The sequence below is a fragment of the Balaenoptera musculus genome, chromosome 6 (assembly GCF_009873245.2).
Source record: "Balaenoptera musculus isolate JJ_BM4_2016_0621 chromosome 6, mBalMus1.pri.v3, whole genome shotgun sequence".
Taxonomy (NCBI): domain Eukaryota; kingdom Metazoa; phylum Chordata; class Mammalia; order Artiodactyla; family Balaenopteridae; genus Balaenoptera; species Balaenoptera musculus.
Window position 1 is genome coordinate 104550744 of NC_045790.1, and position 24887 is coordinate 104575630.

The 24887-nt window shown below is 46.1% G+C and overlaps 2 protein-coding genes across 6 annotated transcripts in view; one reads left to right on the forward strand and one right to left on the reverse strand.

Annotated features, from left to right (window-relative positions):
- Positions 1-24887, reverse strand: part of LOC118896555 (spermatid perinuclear RNA binding protein) — a 192869-nt gene that overhangs the window by 145524 nt on the left and 22458 nt on the right. For 3 of the 5 annotated variants that reach the window (XR_005020205.1, XR_005020204.1, XM_036854471.1), the window contains exon 1: positions 3712-3879. The exons of 1 other annotated variant lie outside the window; for it this stretch is intronic. The gene's annotated coding sequence lies outside the window, so the exon portion shown is untranslated. Of the gene's footprint in view, positions 1-3711; positions 3880-24887 lie in introns of those variants that run through there. One more of the 5 variants, XM_036854474.1, reaches the window with a different exon arrangement.
- CRB2 (crumbs cell polarity complex component 2) overlaps positions 3182-24887 on the forward strand; it is a 100803-nt gene continuing 79097 nt past the window's right edge. The window contains exons 1-3 of the mRNA XM_036854188.1: positions 3182-3224; positions 3335-3901; positions 4196-4393. Of these exons, the coding sequence (XP_036710083.1) occupies positions 3182-3224; positions 3335-3901; positions 4196-4393 (808 nt within the window). The remainder of the gene's footprint in view (positions 3225-3334; positions 3902-4195; positions 4394-24887) is intronic.

The window sequence follows — 24887 nt, forward strand, 5'->3', positions numbered from 1 at the left end:
CTTTAAAAATACAAGGAGGAAACAATAGTTATATGGGAGAGAATTTTCAAAGGTCACTCTATTCATCTTATATCTTACTGCTCAAATTCTCTGCCAGGAAGCCAAAGGGGTCAAACATGATCCTTATAATTATATTCAACACATATATCAAATCTCAAAATACTGCTAAGAGTTTCAATCAAAGCCATTTGTATTTTAAAAACTTTGCCCTCCAAAAATAAAATCTTATAGCAATGTCTTTAGAGCGTTACTTTGCTGCCTTCATGATATGCTTCAGTATACACTTCAAATTTGAATTTTAAAAATGATTAGCTTCCAGTTTATTTTTAAAATATTTATATTTAGATACAGATTACTTAAAATGTGGTGTTCTGCTCAGCCCTCATTATGTTTAGGCAAGATTCCCACTTCCACTCAAACTTATTATTTGAACTTACAATGGCTGCACTATTCAAACTTACAATTTAGATACTTCCTAAATGGACAAAAGAAGAAAACTAATCAACCCAGAAAGCTTCCCAAGGTACCAAAGAGGACCTTTTATTTGAGATCATACTAGGTACCACATTATACAATACATGAAGCCCACAAAGCAATAATTGAAGTTATCTCTGCAACATGATGAAATTATTTTTTTTGCAAAATCTGACAAGACTGAATTTTCAACTGTCAAAAGGGAAATCGTTTTCCAAGATTGTAGAAAACTCTGCTTACCGAGGCAGTCTCAAAGCAGTTTCCTTAATCCTTCCAAATCCCAAAGAATCTAACACAAGCCACAGAACACTGAATGAGACCTGCTGAAATGTCTGTGCTCAAACCCCTAAAGGTTATTTCATATGTCCACACAACCCACAGTCTTTCCTAAATAAAGCTAACACTGCACTCCCCAACTTAAATTAAAATACCAGAAAATCCAAAAGCCTCTAACTAAATTTTACATGAACTATTTGGGGATAAAAGCTGATAACAGCTGATCTGTTATCTGCACCTTGAAGAGCCATAAAGCTCCACTCCTAACACTTTCAGAAGCTGAATGTACATTACCTCTGTCTGCCTCTAGCATGGGACTCAGATATTACATCACTCAAATGCCTGAAAACTGCCCTATTACCCAGAAAGCACCAGGTTATCTGAGACACTGCACCAAGGTATCCCTTCCTCCCTCTGATACACAGCCCTCAAACACGCTGGGCCCTGCCCCCTTGCAGTATCTTCACAAAGACATCTGCCCTGCACCTGCTGCAATTCTGTTTCTGTTCACTCCTGGTGTACTCCTCTTGACTCTGTATGGCTCTTCTATTTGCCCACTCATCTGGCCAATGCGCTAGGACGACACTCCACCACACAACTCCTTCAAATTTGGGAGTGTGTACTCAGCTCTCCCTTATCCCTTCCCCATTCACTGGGTTCTGCAACTAAAATCAGGCTTCACGATCTCTCTGATCCTAGAAGCATGAACTTTCATATATGGTAAAGGGCTTAATGTTCTCCATTTTCCAGTACCATCATTCCAGGATCCACACACACAACCCCACACACTCTCCAGTTCCTCTGAAGGTCAGAATTTAATCCCCTCCTCTTTAGTTTCTTTTTTTTTTTCCAACTTCTACACTCCGTCCTTCTATATACTTACAGTGATCTAAAAAACTGTGGCCCTTTTAATCTCTCAAGACCCCAAGTTTTCCAATCTCTCTCCACACTTCAGGACCCCGCTCTTTCCATACTCTTTTAAAGCAACCTGATTTCCTAATTCTCTCCAGCCTGAATACTCACTTCCTGCTCTAAACCTGGGCCTCCTACTTCCCCCACCATTGCCCCAATCCAATATACAACCTACCCCTTTCTAGTAACAGACGTGCCCACACACATCCCCACCTTACCCTTTCGTTACCCCACTACAGGCACTACGCATTCTTCCACATCCTCTACCCAAAGATATCCTGTCTTCCCCCTTTCCTTCCCTTTGTTCCCTACCTACCCCCTTCCCTTTACCAGACAAAATCTAGCCCCCCAAACCCATGCTTCCCTCCCTGCACATATTGTATACTTGTCTTCAAACCTATTCCCTACTGCATCCCCTCTACTGATTTCCCTCCCACACACTCCACCCACCTCTCTTTCCTTGTCCCCAACTTCCCTCCACATGTCCTGCCCCAGAAACATTTCCTTCCATCTGCTCCCCCTCCCCGCCTCACCTGCCACTCCAAGAACATCTCCCTTCCCCCACACCTCTGGCCCTTCACCTCACACACACTCCACTCCATCTGCCCCCTCCAAGGTCTCCCCAACCCCAAAGTCCCCTCTCTCGCTGCTCCCCCATCTTCATCCATACTTCTTTCAAGAACACCCTCCAGGGACTTCCCTGGTGGTCCAGGGAGTAAGACTCCACACATGCAATGCAGGTGACACGGGTCTGATCCCTGGTGGGGGAACTAAGATCCCATATGCCATGTGGCATGGCCCAAAAAAAAAAAGAACACCTTCCATTATTTCACTCACTTGTCCTGTTCTTCGCTAAATGCCCCGGCATCTCCTGCCCAGACATCTCCTCTCCATCCCCATCACTCTCTCCCACTGTCCCCACTTCTCTGTCAAACCCCTCAAACTCAGACCCTGCTCCAAACGCCCTCCCCCTTCTACCCTCTACTCATCTCCCCTGAGCACGGCTACCAGAGAGATACCTGCCTTCTGCCCTCACATGCTTTCCCCTGGCAGGGCCTATCTATCCAGCCTCAACACCCTCCTGCCTCCCTCCTGGCCAGACACTGCCCTCACACCTCTCACAGGTCTCTTGAAGTCTCTGGGCCTGTCCTCCCGCACCTCCTGCCTGAACACCTCACCATCACTCCAGAGACCCCCCCCCCGACACCCTCCTTCCCCCCCCAACCCTTTCCAGGCTCACCCTGCCACACTGCCCCCGAGCCGGACACCTCCGCATTTCCCTTCACATTTGTCCGCGGTCTTCCTGATTATCTTGCCCCCAGTCCCTGCCCCTCGCACGCAGCCCTGGCCGGGACATCGTCTCTTCCATGACTCCCTCGAGTCCCCAGTCTTCTCCTTCCGTTCCCATCACACTCGCCCCTGCCCTCCCCAAGCCTCCCTCACACCCTCCCGAACCCCCACGGGCTGCCCCCGACTCGCCCGACTGCCCTCCAGCCCTTCCGCACTCGCCCCGGCCCCCATGGGTCCCCAGAACCTGCCCGAAGGCCCTCGGCCTCCACTGGGCCGGATCCCTCACCCTTCCTTCTCCCCCAAATCTGCCCACACCCTCCGCCCGCCCCCGCGCAGCCTCTCCCCCAGCCCCTGCCCCCAACGTCCTCCAACACCTGCCCAGAACCTTTCGCCCTCCATCCCACCCAGAGCCCCCGGTGCCGGGTCCCCCACACTGCCCACGCCCTCCCTTCGCTCGGGGCCGGGACGCTGTGCCCCCCGAAGGTGAGGAAGGCTGCCCGCTGCCCTTGCCCGAAGCGGCCGGGGCACCGCAACTGCTGCGGCGGCGGCGGCCGCCACAATGCCGGAGCCACGGGGGCCGGGATTGCTCCCTGCTCTCCGCCCCGGCCGCCGCTGCCGCCACCGCCGCCGCTGCTAAGGACGCACAACAAACAATGCGGGGCCCGGGCCGGCACCGCCAACCGCCTCAACCGCCGCCTTAACCGCCGCCCGCCCGGGACGGCCAGCCGCGCAGGCGCCTGCCCCTCCGCCGCAGCCTACCCGCGCCGCCGCGCTCTGCCCGCGCCCGGTCCCCGCTCCCGCTCCGCCGCCGCCGCCACCTCGTCCGCCTGCGTCTCCGACTCCTCAGCCCAGCGGCGGCGGCTGCGGCGGTTGCTGCCCTGGTGGCGCTCGCGGCTCCGGTCTCCCCTTCGGCGGCGGCGGCAGCGGCGGCGGCGGCGGCAGCGAGCACGTGACGCCTCCGAGCGCGCCCATTGGCCGGGCCGGGGGGCGGGCCCCGCGGCTGCTGGGAAACAGAAAGCCCGCCCCCTCGCTCGCCGCGCGCCCCCTCCACGCGCGCTCTGCCGCACCTGAGAGCGCCTGCCAGCGCCGGGCGTCGCCGTGCCGCGCCACCGCCTGCGCCAACTGCGCACCTGGGAGCGCGCAGGGAGCACACGCTGGTGGCGGCCACATGCACCTGCGAGCGGACGCTTACGTAAACTGCGTCCCCGCCTTCCTCCCAGCTTCAGGCCCCCTCCTGCTGCAGCACCTGAGCCCCGCTGCGCTAGCGGCGTAACTGCTGCGGAGCGGGAACGAGCTGCGCAGGGAGGCGAGCGAAATGCACGGAAACTTCGTAACTTCCGAATCTGGGAGCGGCTCCCGGCCGCCGCCGGGGCGAGCCGGCCTTTCCCGCCCAGCGCCCCAGTGCTCGGTATCTGCCAACTCAAGCAGTTACGCAAACGGAGTAGGTGCCATAATGCCTCTCCAGGTGGAGGAGGGGGAGGCCAGTGCCTCTCCTTCTCCCACTCTTCATGGACCTCCCTGGGACTGAGTTGGGGCCAGGACCTCTCTGACCTCCTTAGAGTTAGGTCAGACTTTGGCTGAACCCCTGCCCAGCCTGTGCTGGGGAAGAAATGAAGGTTTGCTTTTTACTTAAGTTCACTAGCCGGCACCTTCTTGGTACCCAGCATTCTGCCAGCGAGGTGGGCCCCTACTACTGAGTACCTCATGCATGACAGGTGCTGTACTGGGGGCTGGGATGCACAGGTGAATGAGACAGGTCCTTACCCTAAAGGAATTCCCAGCCTAGGGTGGAAATGACCTGACCACACAGAGCCAAGGCTTGGAGAGCTGGGGGTACGGGAGGGATCTCCCACAGCGGCTCCATCCAGGGCCTTTCCATCTTTCTAACATACTAGACTCAAATATTTTAACAGCTTTGCTTCATTCACAGGGTAAAGTGTAAACACCCTAACTCAACTTAAAAGGCTTTGATGGGCTTCCCTGGTGGCTCAGTGGTTAAGAATCTGCCTGCCAATGCAGGGGACACGGGTTAGAGCCCTGGTCCGGGAAGATCCCACATGATGCAGAGCAACAAAGCCCATGCGCCACAACTACTGAGCCCGCGCTCTAGAGTCCACACGCCACAGCTACTGAAGCCCACACGCCTAGAGCCTGTGCTCCACAACAAAAGAAGCCACTACAATGAGAAGCCTGCGCACTGCAACTAGAGAAAGCCCACACGCAGCAACGAAGACCCAATGCAGCCATAAATAAATATATTAATTAATTAAATACTTTTTTTTTTTAAAAAAGGCTTTGATGATCTGGCCTTAAGTTTCAAGTTACACACCCTTGCCTTTGCCCCCTCCTTCAGGCCAACTTGACCCTCCAGTTACACTGAACTTGAGAACTGTGGTTGACATAGTATGGCACTTTTGAGCCTCCTGAGTCAAGTGCTAGGCCCCAAATCCTTTTCTATACCTTCTCCCCACCTCCAACCACCATACCTTTCTTTATCCTCCTGAAAAACTCCTTGGTGTTCTTATCAGTCAGCTCAGAATGTATTCTCTGCAGAACTCCTTGGCTGCCTTCAACACATTGCCTAAACTCCCTCTGCTTTGCACGTAGCCCCATGAAACCATGAATTCTTATAACACTAGATTGTAGTTTTTTTGCTGTCTGTCACCTCCCTGGACTGTAAGTACCTTGAGGACAGCGTCATCTCTCTACCTTCGTGGGGTAGGAAGGACATGAGATGAGATCATTAAAGCTGGGCTTTGCAGGAAGGACATGAGTCTGTTGGCGGAGGAGAGACAGGCTGCACTAAAAAAGTCTGGGGTCAAGTGAGATAATAATATTTCATACCTAGCAATCTGCAAAAGGTTGTCCTAAGGATCCAATGAGAAATATATCTCAAGCACTAAGTATGGTGCTTGGCACTTGGTAAAATTTTAAATTTTTTTTAAATAGGAGGATTGGACAGCGTTAAGCATTTAATGGTATCTCTTATTCCAATATTTTCCAAAATATTTATTTATTTATTTGGCTGTGCCTGGTCTTAGCTGCGGCAGGCAGGATCTTCGTTGCTGCGCGCGGGATCTTCGTTGCGACATGCGAAGTCTTAGCTGTGGCATGTGGAACCTAGTTCCCTGACCAGGGATCAAACCCGGGCCCCTGCATTGGGAGCGTGGAGTTTAAGCCACTGGACCACCAGGGAAGTCCCCTCCAAAATCTTTTTTAGTTGAAGTATAGCTGATTTACAATATTGTGTTAGTTTCAGGTGTACAGCAAAGTGATTAATTCTTTTTTGTTGTAACTTATTACAAGATATTGAATATAGTTCCCTGTGCTATACAGTAAATCCTTGTTGTTTATCTATTTTATATATGGTAGTATGTATCTGTTAATCGTATACTCCCAATTTATCCCTCCCTTCTCCCCTCCTCTTTAGTAACCAAAAGTTTGTTTTCTGTGTCTGTGAGTCTGTTTCTCTTTTCTCTTATTCCAATATCTTTATTGGATTTAGAATTCCAAACATTCCTGACAAAAACATGCAAATGAAACCACAGTAAAGAAAGTAAAATTTTTCAAGTATGCCTCTTCCTTCCTGTCCCCCCTCCACTCCCTTCACCCCTAATCCCACCTTCCAAGGCAGCTACTTTTAAGTTTTCCATGTTCTATAATGTATATCCAGAGAAAGAAGAAGATTGCAGAAAATTATGTTCTTATAATGTATATGTATACTTGTATTCTGCATAGAAAAAGGTTGGAAAGGATTAAACACCACTTACTACTGTTACGCCTGGAAAGTAGAATTGGGCGTGGAGTTGGAGGACTAAATACTTCTGCATTGTTTTAATTTTTTAAGAGTACATATACATTATACATAAAGCACATTTTAAAAATTTTACTGAGGTATATTTACATATAAAATTCATGCATCTCAGGTATACAAATCAGGGATTTTTAGTAACTTTACCAAGTGATGCAACGTCAATATAAATCAGTTTCAGATCATTTTAGATTCCCCATAAACCCTTCATTCCCATTTACTGTTAATCCCCATTCCCACCCTTAGCCACAGGCAATGACTAGTCTACTCTGTCGCTCTATTTTTGCTTTTCTAGCTATACTAGGTACATTTTTTAATCAAATAGACGTTTTAGGAAAAAAAAAAGAATAAAAGTATCACCTCCTAAGCCCACCCAGTGATAGTAATCACTGTTAATATTTGTATCTGTTGTTCCAAGCTTTTCCTGTGTATAAAAATATATAACTTTTACGAAGTGAGATTATAGTATACCTTCTGGGGTTTTTTTTCACTTAACAATATAAAGTAATTACACCTCTCTTTGTGTCACTGAATACTCTTTGGCATAATGTTGTATCTTAAGAATGATTTCATTAAACCAAATCTCTATGTTGGGTATTTGGGTCTTTTCCAGTATTTCCACTGTTATAAACAGGGGAAGGTAATAGATGCTGTAAAGTTCTAGAGCTCAGTGAGCTTTGATATCACACCTAAGTTCAAATACTAGCACTTCTTGTTTCATCCATTGGCTGCACAAATATATACTGGGAACCTACTATGTGCTAGTCCCTAGGAACACAAAAGCAAGCAAACAGCTACCCAGCCCTACCCTCATGGGGCTCAAGGCCAGTGGGAGAGAGACGTACTTTAATCAAATAATAACACTGAATGGCCCGCAGAGAGGGGAGCCTCCGGGCAGTGGGGAGGGGAGGGGAGACGTAGGGTCCTCTGAGGAGGCGTCTTTGGAGCATATCCTTGGCATAGCGCTGTGGTATTCTTCCAGAAGGCACCTCAGAAAGGGAGGTGGATTGGCTGCCCTGCCTGAGCGATGTGCAGCCCTTCACAGTTCCTGGTGCTTTCACACTCTTAGCTCATTTGACCCTCTCATCTCCCCATGGAAGAGAAGAAAACAGAGGACATCAAGGTCCAGAGAAGGAAGTGAATTGCCCCAAGTCACCAGGCCAGGAAAGAAGGGCACAGCTGAAATTAGACTCTGGTCTGACTCCTAGCCCAGTGCTCTTGGTCCCAAAGGACACTAGCCTCTAGAGAGGGTGCTCATATTTGAAGGACCACATTGAGACATAGGCAGAAAACACATGGAGCTGCACTATCCAATACAATAGGCAATAATTTAATATTCAGTTTCTCTCCTGCATTAGATATATTTTAAGTGCTCCATAGCTACATGTGGCTAGTGGCTCCCATATTGAATGGCTCTGGTATAAAACTTTTCCATCATTGTAGAAAGTCCTATCGGTCAGGGATGACCTAGAGGAACAATAATAATATATTCGTAGTAATAGTAATATCTAACTTGTATATTATTTTCCAAAGCACTTGCCCTGGGAGGTACAGGTCAGTCTGGTCTCCCTCTTCTTCATTTCCCCACCATAGGCCAGTTCTATAGAAAGAAGCTGAAGACAGAAAGGTGGCTAGTCGTGCCCTAGGTTGGGGGGGTGGGACCTAGGGGATATGACATCCCTCAACTTTGTGCCATCATGTTTCTAAATCTACATGTATCTCCAGCCATTCTCTCCTCCTTCCCTCCTTTTACAAAAACTGGCTCTTCTCAACCAAGGCCAGGTCCTTCTCCTGCGTCTGGACGTCCTCCTTACCTACCCTCTAAGGAACTTCATGCGTTAATGTGCCCCTCTCTGCTGTGGTCAGCCTCTCCTTCTTTCCTGGATTCCTTCCATTATTATCCAAACAGTCTATTCTGTTCTTAAAAAAAAGAAGAAGAAGAAAAGAAACTAGATCCCCAGGTGATCACATGCACCTTGTAGTTTGAGAACAACTGACCCAAAATCAACAGCTTCAGGTGTCAATTGGAGGAGACTCGACTATCACGGCAAAATTGCCATTGCTGACACAGTTTTCTGAAATGCTGAATAACTCTTGATAGAGTCTGAACACAACAAGGTGTAATCTTCATTCACTTTGCATAGTATCTGCCTCCCTGGAATATTAAAATCATGCTAGAATATACTCTGTATGAAAAAGGGAGTTAGTTGTTAGGCTCAGATAATTGTACACAGGACTTTCACCTATGTAAATGTCCAGTGTGACATTCAAAAAATCATGATGCAGGGAATTCCCTGGTGGTCCAGTGGTTAGGACTCCTCACATCCACTGCTGGGGGCACGGGTTCGATCCCTGGTCAGGGAACTAAGATCCCACATGCCACAGTGCAGCCAAAAAAAAAAAAAAAATTCAATACAAAAATTCATGATGTGTAATTGTCCATACATTGCAGAGCATCTAGAATTCTGAGCTTCCCCCCAATAAATGCCATTATGCCTACCCAAACTCCACCACAAATGTCTAAAAGCTCCAAGTGAGAACTATGGCTCTAGACTCTCATTCAACAGCCTATTCAGGATCTCTATTTGGATGTCTCACATGCTACTCAACTGTCCATAAGTGATGGATCTTTCCCCTAAAACCCAAACTTATTGCCCCTCCTGTTCCCCATTTCAGCTCTCTTGTTGAGGCTATGATAGCTATTGATATTGAATGACCAATAGACTGAAGGTTTCACAGGGGTAGAATGTTTCTTTGATTTGTTCTCTTTGTATGCCTTAGAATAGTGCCAGGCATAGAGTAGTCACTTAAATATTTACTGAATGTGTGCGCAGCAAATTTTCCCAGTCCCCTTCCTCAGGTAACAAACCTCAAAGAAGACATGAAGATACCAGTGATTCCTGGTCAGAAAGTCCCCACGTCTTACAGAATGTCTTCTAATATCCCTGATACTTGTAACAGTGAAAGATGTAAAACAGCCCACATCTACTGCTGAAACTTTCCCACCAAAGGAGGGAAAGACAGCCTCCCTGGAGGTTTGAGGATGAAGCCCAAATTCATCAGCCTCAAGCATAAAATTTCTTTGAAGTCTCACATTTTATCTTTTAAATTCATGCACATTTCACTTTTTATTCCCATGTTTGTTTTAACATGAAAATAACATTTTAAATTACTTCCCTTTAGGAGAAAAATTCAAAGCCCATTTTTCCAACACTTCAAAAAGAAATTCACACTCTAGGAAGATGTTCCTTATCTATCAGGTGGCTCTGAATATTCCCTGGCACATCACCATCTAGCCCTGATGGTAATTATACTAACAGCCAACATTTATTAAGCACTTACTATATGCCAGGCAGTACATTAAGCACTTAACGTGCATTATGTCTTTAATCCTTGCAACTATCCTATAAAGTAGGCACAATTTTCATCTTAATTTAAGGCTCCCGGAAAGTAAGTAACCTGCAGTATGTCACAGAGCTGATGAAGACCTGGGATTCAACTTGGTGTCCTCAATCACTGTGCTGTCCACCCCAGTTTGAAAAGCAAGTTTCTAGACTTTTAGAACAAGAATACTTTCAGACAGCAGGAAGGCCCTAAGAAATCACCCAACCCATGTACTTTGCAAACCAGGGAAAGCACTGAGCTGTCTGGATCTCTGAATGGACACATTTTTAGGGTCCACAAGTTCTAAGAGAAGTTTCTAAATGTGTGTCTTGGCTTCAAATATAATCTACAAATAATAATAATAAAAGCATATTCTGGATCACTGGGACAGCCATCCTGTAAATGATTCCTGATGCCCCAAATTTAGTGCTCATGTTGGTGCAAAGGTATTGCCTAAAATGATGAGTTTAACATTAAATGCAGATATCTTAGACTAGAGGTCAAATTTTCAAGCCAGCAAGAAATCGTTTCCCTTAAAACAGAGATTCTCAGCTAGGTGTAATTCCCTCCCCATCCCCCCAGCTCCTCCTTTAGGACATTTAGCAATGTCTGGAGACATTTTTTGGTTGTTATAACAACTGGCATCTAGTGGGTAGGATCCAAGAATGATGCTAAATATCCCACAATACACAGGATAGGCCCTGTCCCCCATAACAAAGGATAATCCAGCCCAAAATGTCGTGGTGCCAAGGGTGAGAAACCAAGATTTAAAAGCAGTTCTGGGACTTCCCTGGTGGTGCAGTGGTTAAGAATCCGCCTGCCAATGCAGGGGACACGGGTTCGAACCCTGATCCGGGAAGATTCCACATGCCGTGGAGTAACTAAGCCCATGCGCCACGACTACTGTGCCTGTGCTCTAGAGCCCGCGAGCCACAACTACTGAGCCCACGTGCCACAACTACTGAAGCCCGCGCGCCTAGAGCCCGTGCTCCGCAACAAGAGAAGCCACGACAATGAGAAGCCCGTGCACTACAACGAAGAGTAGCCCCCGCTCGCCACAACTAGAGAAAGCCCGCGTGCAGCAACGAAGACCCAACACAGCCATAAATAAATAAATAAATAAATTTTAAAAAATAAAAAATAAATGGAGTTTTACAGGGGCGAAAGAGAACAGAGTAGAGGGGAAAGGATTGGAAGTGAGGCTTCTCTGAATGAGCCTTGTTAGATAGCTTTGACTTTGAAATCTCATAAATGATTCATGTAAATATTTAAATCATTAAGTGATATAAATTTTTAAATAATCCCTAAAATGAAAAACAACCCAAAACATGAACATAACTTTATATGAGGTTGCTAACATGCCCAGATAAAGAAAAGAATTACCCCAATTGACCTTAAAACAAAGTACTTTCAACCATACATCTTCAATGAGATATATTCTAAGGATAAAGGGAAAAAAACAATAACAAATCTTAAATTCCTCTCGATAATCTTATTGTTAGTAATGATATTAGTGTTGCTATTTTAAAATATGTCTATCATGGAATAAAACGTATTGGTAATTATTATCTCTCATGGCCCTGTAGGTTGACTGGGCTTAACTGAGTGGTTCTCACTTGGGGTCTCTCATGCAGTTGCAGTCAGAGGTCAGCTGGGGCTGGATTCATCTGAAGGTTCAACGGGGCTCAAAGTCCAAGATGGTGCACTCATGCTGTTGGCTAGGGAGCTCAACTGAATTGTTAACTGGACTACCTATATGTAGCCTCTTCCTGTGTCTTAAGCTTCTCACAGCAGTAGCTTTTAAAGCTAGTCCCAGGACTGGCCCAGCGTCACTTTCCCTGTGTTCAGGGGATCACAGTAGTCACAGGCCTGACCAGATTCAAGGTGGGTGGAGGTAGAGACTGCATGGTGGGGGAGGGTTATATGCATGTTCAAAGAGGGAAGAAACTGACGGCCATGACAGGCTACCAGTACAGATCTGAGTACAGTGACACTTCCAAAGCATGGGGAAATGGCCTTGCCCCTTGTTCCTTGCTCTGTTTAAACTTCTCTCAAATCCGCCCTCTTCTCTCCATCTCTCCCCACCACTACCTCTAAGAGGGTGGTGGCCTCATCTCCCCTCATTCTTTTATTCAATAATTGTTGCATACTCCCTGAGACTTTTCCAGAAGACCAGATAGCCAAGATAAAACGAGCACCTTAGTAAGGTGAAACTACTCACTGGCTCACTGAAACATTTAAAGGAAAGAATTGCCAGGAGGTCCTCTGATGCTGCCCCGCTGGCCACTATGTTCCTTTCCAAAGCTCACTTCTTAAAAACAGGTCACAGAAATCGTCCTTGCTGAGTCCCAGTGAGTTTGGATTTCTTTAAAAATAGCTTGTTCTTCAAGTGCAAAAAATAACATCTGAGACGTTTGTTTAAGTGTGAAACACACCTTTGTCATGACTCAGTACAGGCTGAACGGAAGTTTATTAAACTTTCCAAAAAGAAAAATTTCCTCTTGAACCGAGAAAGCCTGAGAGACAACAGCTTGGGAGTGGGGAGGGGGGAGCGGCAAGAAGAAAAGAGACAGACAGGTGGAGCAGGGAGAAAAGCAGTAAAAGGATCTTTCTCATCATGTGAAGGCGGCTTTCACGTGCCGTTCCTTCCACCTTGAACGACCTTCCTCCTCCAGCCGGCCTGATAATATTCTCATCCTCCTTGAAGCCTCATTTAAATTTCACCTCTGTGAAGCCTTCTCTGACCCCTCCAGGCAGAGTTACTCCCTCCCTCTTTGTTCTCAAAACACTTTGAACGTGTCTTTATTATTAGCACGTTGTACTGAAGTTGTCAGTTTACAGGTCTGTCTCCCTTAGACTGTGATCGTCTCATCCGCAGGGACACTGGGTGAGTCATCCATGACCCCCTCTGCCTGGCGCCAGGCCTGGCACGGACGGGGTGTTGGGAGAGGTTGTTGATAAGAGATGGTCTTGCTGGGAGCCGCCTGCAATCCTAAAGTCACTGCTTTCATTCCTCGTTCCACTTTTCAAATGCCTCCTGACTCTCCACACCCTCCTAATGCCAGATCTTTCAATCTACCTGCCTCTGAGCCCTTTCTGAGCTCTGCCCTCATTCTGGATACAACGGAGCAACTGTCCTCACTGCTACCTAAGGCCAGCTGCTGCCCGTGACCACTGGATCACGTGCCCTTTGTTTCTGCAATTGACCCCCTTTCTCCTGCATCATTGATAACTTTCCCTTTCTGGTAAATTATTCCACCAACACACAAATACTCCACTTTTTCTCAGCTAAACACACACACACACACACACACACACACACACACACACACAGACGCCTTTCTCTGCAATTACCCTATTCCCTCCTCATTCCACTGCATTCTGTTCCACTTAATCTTATCAAGGTCATCTGTGGCTTGGGACTTCCCTGGTGGTCCAGTGGTTAAGACCCCACGCTTCCCCTGCAGGGGACACGGGTTTGATCCCTGGTTAGGGAGCTAAGATCCCACATGCTGTGCGGTGCAGCCAAAAAACAAAAGGTCATCTGTGGCTTCCATGTTGTCAAATCCCAATGGTCAGTTTTTTCTCTGCCTCAGTTTACCTCCTATCTAATGCACCTATCCTATCTTGGCACTGTGACTCTGCCAGGCCGCAGCAGCATTCAACACCATTGTTCCTGCTCTTTTCTAGAAACATTTTCTTCCTGGGCTTCCAGGACTCCACACGCCTTCCTTATCTTTCCACCTCACTGGCCACTCCTTCGCAATCTCATTGGGCTGCATCCTTCCCCTCAACCCTACTTCTAAATGTTGGAGTGCCCTAGGGCTCAGTCTTTAGATCTCCTCACTATCAAACCTGCTCCCTAAGTGATCCATCCAGTCTCAAGGTCTGACGTAGAACGCTCAGATTGCCATCTGCAACCCCAACTTGGACTCCAGACTCGGGGGCTAACTGCCTACTCAGTAACTTCACTTGGATATCTCAAAGGCATCTCAAGCTTCAGACATCTAAAACCAAACTTGTGGGAATTCCCTGGCGGGCCAGTGGTTAGGATTCTGCCCTTCCACTGCAGGGGGCCCCGGGTTCGATCCCTGGTCAGGGAACTAAGATTCCGCAAGCCGTGCGGTGTGGCCAAGCAACAACAACAAAAATAATAAAATAAAAATAAAGAAATGTTTAAAAAATTAAAATTAAAAATATAAAGCCAAACTTGTGATTCCCATCAACTCATCTATTCTTCCCCCAGGGATCCCCACATCACAGTAAAGTAAATGGCACCACAGTTCACCCAGCTGCTCAAGCCAAAATCTTTGGACTGCTCTTTAATTCCTCCTTCTCCCACACCCCATATCCAATAGTTTAGAAAATTCTGTTGGCTCCGTCTTCAAAATATACCTGGAGACTGATGTTTATTCACCACTTTCTCCACTACAACTGTTGCCCAAGCAATAACCTCTTTTTTTTTTAATTATTTTATTTTATTTTTTTTTAATTTATGGTTGTGTTGGGTCTTCGTTTCTGCGCGAGGGCTTTCTCTAGTTGCGGCAAGTGGGGGGCTACTCTTCATCGCGGTGCGCAGACCTCTCACTATGGCAGCCTCTCTTGTTGCGGAGCACAGGCTCCAGATGCGCAGGCTCAGTAACTGTGGCTCACGGGCCTAGTTGCTCCGTGGCATGTGGGATCTTCCCAGACCAGGGCTCGAACCCGTGTCCCCTGCATTGGCAGGCAGATTCTCAACCACTGCGCCACCAGGAAAGCCCAGCGATAACCTCTTAATTGGTCACCCTGATTTCAATCTTTTCAACCCAGTAGCTAGAATCAGCCTCTGGGAACAAAGGATTATGCTCAGTCTTACATACAATTCCAATGGCTTCTCCCTTTACCAAAAGTCTTTATCATGTCCTACAGAGTCCCACACCCTCTGACCCCTACCTGCCTCTCCCATCTCAGTCTTTCAATCTCTCCCTCACTCACTGTGTCCTAGCCACACGGGACTCTTTGCCATTTCTCAAACAGATGAAGAATGCTCCTGCCTCAGGGTCTTTGCACTTGCTGGTCTCCTCCCAACCTGTAAACATCTGCGTGGTTCTCTCCCTCACTTCATTCAGGTTTCTGCTCAGATTTTACTTACTTAAAGAGGCTTTCCTGGACTACCCCATCTAAAATAGTTCTCTCTCATCCTTTATCCCACTTTATATTTCTTCACAGCACTTTTCAGTTTCACCTTGTACCATAGTATTATTGTATGTCTCCCCTACCCCTAGATTGTAAGCTCCATAAGAGTAGTACTCTACCATCATCAGCTACAGCTTTATCCCCCTCAGTGCCTAGAAAAGAGCCTGATATACAGGAGGTGTTCAATAAATACTTATTGAATGAATGGCTACCTGACTGACTGAATGAATGTATTCACTTCTTTTTACTGCCCTGCCGTAGGCCAGGCTTCAGCATCTTCCATCTGTATGGTAGACTGTGAAATATGGCTACAAATTCCTCTTATCACACACACACACCCCTTTGCAATGTGACTTTGCCCTGCCTCCCATCAAGGGGTGGAGCCTCTTTCCCTACCCCTTGAATCTGGGCTGGCCTTGTGAATTGTTTTGGCCGACGGAATCAAGCAGAAGTATTGTTGTATGACTGCCAAGGCTAGGCCTTAAGAGACTTTGCAGTTTCTATCTCCACTCTCTTAAAACACTGCCCTGAGAGCACCATGCTGAGAAGAAGTCAAGGATGAAAGACCATTTGGAGAGAGGTTCAGCTGCTCCAGCCAGCCTGGCTCCCAACCAACCCACCAACTGAATGCAGCTGCATGAGGGAGCATAGGTGAGACCTGCAGAAGAACTGCCCAGCCAATCCACGGAATCATAAGAAATAACAAATCATTGCTTTAAGCCACTAGATTTGGGGGCTGTTTTGTTACACAGCAATAGATAACTGATACAGTCTGGATAGTTACAGTGGCCTTTACTCTAGGTTCTCTTCCTCCAAACTTATCAACTCCAGTTCAGCCCCACAGGTCACTAGAGTGGTGATTCTAACTTGAACTCACACTGGATGAACAATTTTGTTAAGTCTTCAGTAACTCCCCATCTTACAGGATAACAGTGATCCTCTGTGTTTTTGTTTTTGTTTTTTAATTTTTATTTAATTTAATTTTATTTATTTATTTTGGCTGTGTTGGGTCTTTGTTGCTGCACGCGGGCTTTCTCTAGTTGTGGCGAGTGGGGACTACTCTTCGTTGTGGTGTGTGGGCTTCTCACTGCAGTGGCTTCTCTTGTTGCAGAGCATGGGCTCTAGCCGTGCGGGCTGCAGTAGTTGTGGCACTTGGGCTCAGTAGTTGTGGCTCGTGGGCTCTAGAGCGCGGGCTCTAGAGCGCAGGCTCAGTAGTTGTGGCGCATGGGCTTAGTTGCTCCGTGGCATGTGGGATCTTCCCGGACCAGGGCTCAAACCCGTGTCCCCTGCATTGGCAGGCGGATTCTTAACCACTGCGCCACCAGGGAAGCCCCAAGCCTCTGTGTTGCAGTGTGTGAAACCCTCTGTGATCCAGCCTCCACAGACCTCTTCAGCCTCATCTCCAAACACAACGGCAACCTCTGCTGGGAAGAGCAATTCTCAGACTCTCTATGCCTCAGAATTACTCGGGGAGCTTTGAAAAATTCCAGGGCTCAGGCTCCTCCCCCAGAGACTCAGATTTAATTGGTCTGAAATGGGACCCAGGCAACAGTATTTTTTAAAAGCTCCCAGGGGGATACTAATGTGCAGTCAGAGTTGAGAACCATTGAGCTAGAGGATCTAAAAGTGTATTTTAAAATTGCTGATCTTGCCTTCAAGGAAATTCAGAAGCTTCAAGGAAAGATTAAATTATGCTCAGTGTCCTTTTAGCATTAAGTAAGCAATATTGTGTTCTAAGTTTTGGGAAATTGGTAATAGACTCTATGAGAACATTCTTTAATTATTTGAAACATTGAATTATCAATACTTCATTTCCTCCATTCTAAGACACACCCTTTAATATTTCTGAAATCAGGCTCCATCTTATCATTAATGTGTACATTTAATGTTACTTTATTTCACCAAAAAACCATAATTAGACTAAAGGTGTGTCTTTTTTTGAATAAATTAGTTATTTTATTTATTTACTTTTGGCTGTGTTGGGTCTTTGTTGCTGCACGTGGGCTTTCTCTAGTTGCGGCGAGTGGGGACTACTCTTCGTTGCGGTGCGTGGGCTTCTCATCACGGTGGCTTCTCTTGTTGCAGAGCACGGGCTCTAGTCTCGCAGGTTTCAGTAGTTGCAGCGCATGGGCTCAGTAGTTGTGGCACATGGGCTCAGCAGTTGTGGCTCACGGGCTCTAGAGCACAGGCTCAGTAGTTGTGGCGCACGGGCTTATTTGCTCTGCGACATGTGGGATCTTCCTGGACCAGGGCTTGAATCTGTGTCCCTTGCATTGGCAGGAGGATTCTTAACCACCGCACCACCAGAGAAGTCCCTAAAGGTATGTCTTATTGCCAGTGATGATCCCAATCAAGGAAACATCTTTCCGGGACACAGCGCTGTGCATGTGCAAAGTGCTATAACTTCTTTGATCCCAGTTGATTTTCCCACCAACCTGGTGCGGCAGAGTTTTTAATTATGTTTTATATATAAATAACTGCTATGATTTTTTGAGCATCTCCCTTGGGCCAGACACTGTTCCAAGTATTTTGCGAATATACTATCTCATTTAAGCCCCACGGTGACCCAAAATGTGACCACCTTTTATGCGCAGGGAAACAGAAGGCTGAAGATGTTAAGTAAGTTGTTTAGGGGTCACACAGCTGAAAGGCTTGGGGAATGTGGACCACAGCCCACAGGGGCTCTGAGCATGCCGTGGGGTTTTCAGGAGATGGTCCTCCCTGATTGTTTCTTAGAATAAAGGGCAAATGCCTTGACACAGCATTCAAGGCCTTTTATAATCCATCCCAAACTTATATTTCAATGGTAATGAAAAATCTAGAGCCCTTGGGTAGAGAACAATCATCAGCTGAGAAGAATCCCAGTAATTAAGAGCCCCTATGTGCCAGAAACTTTGCACATATGATCTCTGATCCTCCTAACAACCTATAGGAGAGTATTTGCAGGGGGCCTGGGTTGGTTTTGCTGCTAAGTCCCCCTCCTCTTTCTTCTGCCTTCTCCTTTGGGTATCACCTCTGTCCCATAGCTTGTAGTCTTAGTGGGGCTGTCAATCAAGATGCCCCACCCTCCCCTGGCCAAGGAGTAGGTGAGTGACCCAAGGTAGACCCATCACACTCTCTAGGGACCTGAGCCTTGAACAGAGCCAGGCACGGTCAGAAAAACTGGGTCAAGTTGAATCATCCCAGTGACAAGGCCCTGTCAATACCAATAATATTTGAGTGTTTAGAGTGCAAGGCAATAAGATAAGTGTTGTACGGACATTAATTCATTGAACCCTCACAAGGATCTTATAAAGGAGGCCCTGATACACTCCCTGTCTTCCTTGTCTAGCAGCTGAACAAACCGAGGCAACAAAGAGAGGCTGCACAGCCTTTCTGGGCAGAGCTAGATTCGAACCCGGACAGCCTGACTCTGGGACCCCAGGCTTCACCAGTAACTCCATTGCTTCTCAGTTGTAGTCTTCTTTAGATTCCCTCCCTTGGGCCTTTTCTTTCTGAGCCTGGCTCTTTGTCCTTGCCTCAAAGTCACCCACACTGCAGCCTTCCAATAAATTCCCTTTTTACTCGTGAGCCAGAGTAGGTGTATATGACTAAGAAACCCTAACCAATTAAAGGAGTATTGCTTCTGCTTGTAGGTGAGGAGTCTGAAGCCCTGAGGAGGTTAGGCAACTAAAAGCAACGCCTATTATTTAGTAATAACAACAATAGTCACAGTAGCTAGCATTAAAAAAATATATTTACCATTTAATGAGTGCTTGCTACAAAGCAGGCTCTGTGCTAAATGATCTACATAAATTATCTCATTTAAACTTCACAACCCCCCTACGAGATCAAGCTGGGTTTTTAAATTGAGATATAATTCACATGCCACAGAATTCCTTCTTTTAAAGTGTATAATTCAGTGGTTTTTAGTATATTCGCAAAGTGGTATACCTATCACCACGATCTCATTCCAGAACATTTTCGTCACCCAGAAAGGAAATCCCATACCCATTAGCAGTCATTCTCCATTCTTCTCTCTGGCAACCACTAATCTACTTTCTGTCTCTAAGGATTTGCCTATTCTGGACATTTCATATCAGTGGAATCATACGATATGCGATCTCTTATGACTGGCTTCCTTCACTTAGCATAATGTCTTCAAGGTTCATACACACTGCAGCACATATTAATACTTCACTCCCTTTTATTGCTGAATAATAGTCCATTGTATGGATATACTGCATTTTGTTTATCTAGTCATCAGCTGATGAAGATTTGAGCTGTTTGCACTTTTTGGCAATTATGAATAACACTGCTGGGAAGATTCATGTACAAGTTTTTGTGTGGACATCTATTTTCATTTGTCTTGGGTAAACGCCTAGGAATGGAATTACTGGGTTATATGCTAACTCTACGTTTAAACTTTTGAGGAACTGTCCAGGGCTATTATTATCCTCACATTATAGATAAGAAAATGGTGCCCAGATTGGTTAGGGCACTCAGAGCTACAAGGCTTAAAAGTGGTGGCTGGGCTTTGAGTCTGGTCTGGCTGTCACAGGAACAGAAAGGAAAGAAGCCTTTGTTCTAAAAAAGATCACTAATAGTGTGGGATTTTTCAGAAAATTTGACACCTGAGGAATTTAATGCTGCTTCAACTCTCAGCAAAACACACTTTCATCATCATCATCATTACCGTGATTACTTTTAGCTACTATTTGTTGAGTGCCTGCTATGTCACTGGTATTTTATACCTATGAACGTTAAAACAAGGAAGCCTAGTGGGGGTTTTGGGGTCAGACAGCCCCCAGGTTTGTGTCCTGCCCTGCCACTTGGGCAAGCAATGTAACCCCTCTGAGCCTCAATATTCTCATCTGTAAAATGGGAACAATAATAGTAACTATCTTATAAAATGATTGTGAGATTGCATGAGTTAGCCCAATAAGAGATCAACAAATACTAGTTTTAACAAGAGCTTGTAAAAACCTAAAGCCCATCTCCCACACACATTTTCCAGCTGAGAAAATGGAGAAATTTGATGTAGCCTATCCAGGGTCCTGAAGATAGCAGTGGAAAAGGTGATGCTTTTTCATCTTTGCTCTTTCTGTTATTGGTCCATCCCTTGCTCTCCCCACTCCATCCGTGGACCACTCAGACACCTGGGATTTCTCCACTCTGTCCTCCTTATGAAAACTGAGTAAGTGCCAGCCTTTGGGGCCCCTACTGATTCCCGGCTTATGCTCCCTTTCCCTCCTCATCAGACTGTGTCTCCCAGGACATCTCCTCCCTCAGGAGCTCTGGCTGCAGCTTTGACTTCTCAGTACCTGGCCGCTAGGCATGCTCCAGGGAGACAACTTGGTGGAGTGGAAAGAGTGTAGGCTTTGAAGTCCTGAGTTCAAATTGTAGCTCCAGCACATAGAGAAATGGCTTCATTCCCCTGATTCTCAGCTTCCTCAAACGTCAAGTGAGGAAAATGGTTATACTTTGCAGGATTGCTGCAGAGATTTGAGAATGTATGTCAAGCATCTGGTACAGGTGCCTGGTGCACTATAGGTGCTCAATGAATGCTCATTACCTTTCTCTAGCCCTGTTCCTCTCATGGGGTGGCAAGGAGAGGCTAAGGCTGCTAGAAGACAAAGCTCAAAGATGGAGCCCGCAGGGCTGGGGAAACAGCTTGGCAGCTGAGTGAGAGCGAAGGAGGATTGGGGGTGGCAGAGATCAAAGGCTAAATTATGCAGATTATTCCTTTGTTTCTTGTAGTTTGCACTTGCCTCCGTGCCTCCTGGGGCGTAAGGAGAGGCAAACTCACACCATATGCACACAGATACACAAAACCACATATGTGCAAACATGCACACAAACCCAGACACACATGGGATACACCCTACCACACCACACACAGAAAAGCACATGGTCGTGGGTACCTTTGTTTGCTCACAAGTATGTGTGTACGTACTCCAAACACACACTCATCCACGTGCTCATGCAGTCATTCAGAAGCTCATGTGCCCATGAACACAGGTAAACCCACAACCATGTGGCTACATGCAAGCACATGTGCGTGCACAGGCACACGCGTGTTCACAACCACAAGCCCACACGAGAATGCACACAAATGCTTGTCCATGTGTGCGTGCAATCTCTTTTCAAATTCCCAACTCTAAATAGAAGCATAAGCTGCAACATATGTGCTTCCCTGTCGTTAGGAGAGAGGAGGCTTTAGAAAGACAGCTTTGCAAAATAATGTAGGGAAACTGGCAGGGGTTCCAAGCACTGCAGAGAGGGTTGAAGGGATGGGGGTTGTCCAGCAGCTGGGTGAAAGAGGACAGAGGATGAGACGGGTCTCTTAGGGAGAGGAGATGACCCCTGAAGTCACCCACCATCAACCTGAATCCAAATTGACCAAAGGTTTATACCAGGATCTCCCAGACTTATCGATTACCAGGGCTATTCACAGCCAAACAAGGCTCAATATGAACACTTAGCATCTCCAATAGGTCAGGCACTGTTCTCAGCCCTGTACATGGATTAACTCATTTAATTTTCAACAAAAATAATGCTTAACATTAATATGATAGTTACTAATATTATTATTCTCCTCAATTTTCAGACTGGGGCAGACTACCTGCCCACCTGACCCCACAAATGATGGGACACCCAGATTCTGGCTTGACCTCCAACTTCTGAGTACCTCTCTGGACTTGCCATTTCCAGACTTCCTACTACGCCCCCTCCTCCCTCCTGGAGTCTCCGCTGCTCCACTGCCCTCTAAACACAGGCTGGACCTCCTTTGCCCTCATTCATTCGTTCATCACCATGCAAAACATGAGCCATTTACTCCTATTCACGGTACAGACTAAAGAAGGTTAATGTGGTTTGGGGGATTGCACGTGGGGACAGAGGGAGTTCAAGACCTGCCTTACTGGGGAAGTGACCTTTTTTTCCAGCTTTGTTGAAGTATAATTAATATGCAATAAACTACACATATATTGAAGGTGTACAATTCGGTGTGTTTTGACATATATCGATGCCCATAAACCATCACCACACTCAAGATAATAAACATAACCATCATCTCCAAAAGTAGGAGATAAATTTTTTTTTTTATAAATTTATTTATTTATTTTTGGCTGCATTGGGTCTTCGTTGCTGTGCGCCGGCTTTCTCTAGTTGCGGCAAGCGGGGGCTACCCTTCGTTGCAGTGCGCGGGCTTCTCATTGTTGTGGTTTCTCTTGTTGCAGAGCACAGGCTCTAGGCATGTGGGCTTCAGTAGTTGTGGCACATGGGCTCAGTAGTTGTGGCTTTCGGGCTCTAGAGCACAGGCTCAGTAGTTGTGGCGCACGGGCTTAGTTGCTCCGAGGCATGTGGGATCTTCCCAGGCCAGGGCTCCAACCTGTGTCCCCTGCATTGGCAGGGGAATTCTTAACCACTGCGCCACCAGGGAAGCCCGAGATAACTTTTAAGATGAAACAGAAAGCAGAAGTTGCCCAGGTGATGGAGGAGTGGGAAGGGGGAGGGAAGAATACTTCAGGGAGAAGGGACTCTTCCACCTAAGGTCCTTTGGAAAGAAAAAGCAAGTTTCAGCTGAGAAACTCAAAGAAGCTCCGAATTGCTGGAGTGCAGTGTTGGGGGGTAGGGAGCAGAGAAAAGGGGGCAGGAGCACTTCCAAGGGGTCAGATTACAAGCGCCTGCACTGGCCCCGCCCTGTGGTCTAGGCCTCTCCCAGCCTCCTCATCCTGCTCCAGGTCGGGTTGGTCCCAAGGAGGAAGGCAAATTGGAAACGTTTTCTCCGTGGACCGAGAGCAGGGCCCTCTCTCAGCCAGGGAGGCTCATGTAGCCTATTTCTAGAGGCTAACCCTGCAGAACCCATGGTAACTCTTAGCTCTGAGCACTCAGCCTGCATGTTAACTGGTAGGTTTTTGAATTTTTAATCTGTATTTCAAAATCTGTAAACGTTTTTGAATTGGTTTTGAAGTTCTTATTTTGAAGATATTTAAAAATAGCTATAATCCCACCTACCCAGATATGACCAATATTAGCATTTAGGCATATATTCTTCCAGACCCTTTTCCATACCTTATTATAATATATATATATATATAGTATGTATTTTTTTAACGGATAACACCAAGGGCAGGTTTTTATCCATATTTTAAAATTTAACGATATGTTATACACATTTCCATGTCTATAAATACAGTTCTATAACAAACAACTCTTTATTATTGTATTTTTAAAAAGTGCTGTGATAAGCTTTCTTGCTTATACACCTGTACACAATTCCTTAATTATTTCCTTAAGATATCCAAGGAACACAGTTATACATCTTTAAAATCAACTTTTTTGAAAAATTACACATTTTTAATGATTTTGATATATATTGCCAAACTGCTCTTCAGAAAGCCGGACTCAAATTTTCAGTATATGAGTGTTTCTCTTACCAAACTGTTGCCAATGCATATTGTGTACTAGCAGGTTTTTCTTCTAAAGTTGGTCCGTTAAAACATGGCATCACAAAGCTGCTTTAATGTGCATTTTTAATAGCTAGCAAGATTGAGCATTTTTCATGTTTATTAGTCATTTGTATCATTTCTACTTGCATGGACTTCCTTTGCCTTTTTTTTTTTTTTTTTTTAATTTTATTTATTTATTTATTTATTTTTGGCTGTGTTGGGTCTTCGTTTCTGTGCGAGGGCTTTCTCCAGTTCCGGCGAGCGGGGGCCACTCTTCATCGCGGTGCGCGGGCCTCTCACTGTCGCGGCCTCTCCCATTGCGGAGCACAGGCTCCAGACGCGCAGGCTCAGTAGTTGTGGCTCACGGGCCTAGCCGCTCTGCGGCATGTGGGATCTTCCCAGACTAGGGCTCGAACCCATGTCTCCTGCATTGGCAGGCAGATTCTTAACTACTGCGCCACCAGGGAAGCCCCCCTTTGCCTTTTTTTAATGTAAAAAAAAAAAAAATTTTCATTTCTTTTTCTAATTATTAAAGCACTACATTCTGACTACAGAAAATTTAGAAAATAATAACTATAAAGAAGAAAATAAAATTTAGTCAGATACCCACAATTAACCATATTGTGGATTTTTTCCAGATAGACAGGGTTAGAAACAGATCACATATTTAGAAAACCAAAATAGAATCATGCTCTATATAGCTTTATATACTGCTTTTAAATGCATTATAGAGCAGTCATTTTCCTATGCTATTAGGTATTGTTTTAAAAACATGATTTTAGGGCTTCCCTGGTGGTGCAGTGGTTGAGAATCTGCCTGCCAATGCAGAGGACACGGGTTCGAGCCCTGGTCTGGGAAGATCCCACATGCCTCGGAGCAACTAGGCCCGTGAGCCACAACTACTGAGCCTGCACGTCTGGAGCTTGTGCTCCGCAACAAGAGAGGCCACGACAGTGAGAGGCATGCACACCGCGATGAAGAGTGGCCCCCGCTCGCTGCAACTAGAGAAAGCTCTCGCACAGAAACGAAGACCCAACACAGCCAAAATAAATAAATAAATTAATTAATTAATTTTTAAAAAACATGATTTTAATATGTGCAAAAATGTAGTTATACCATAATTTACTTAATAA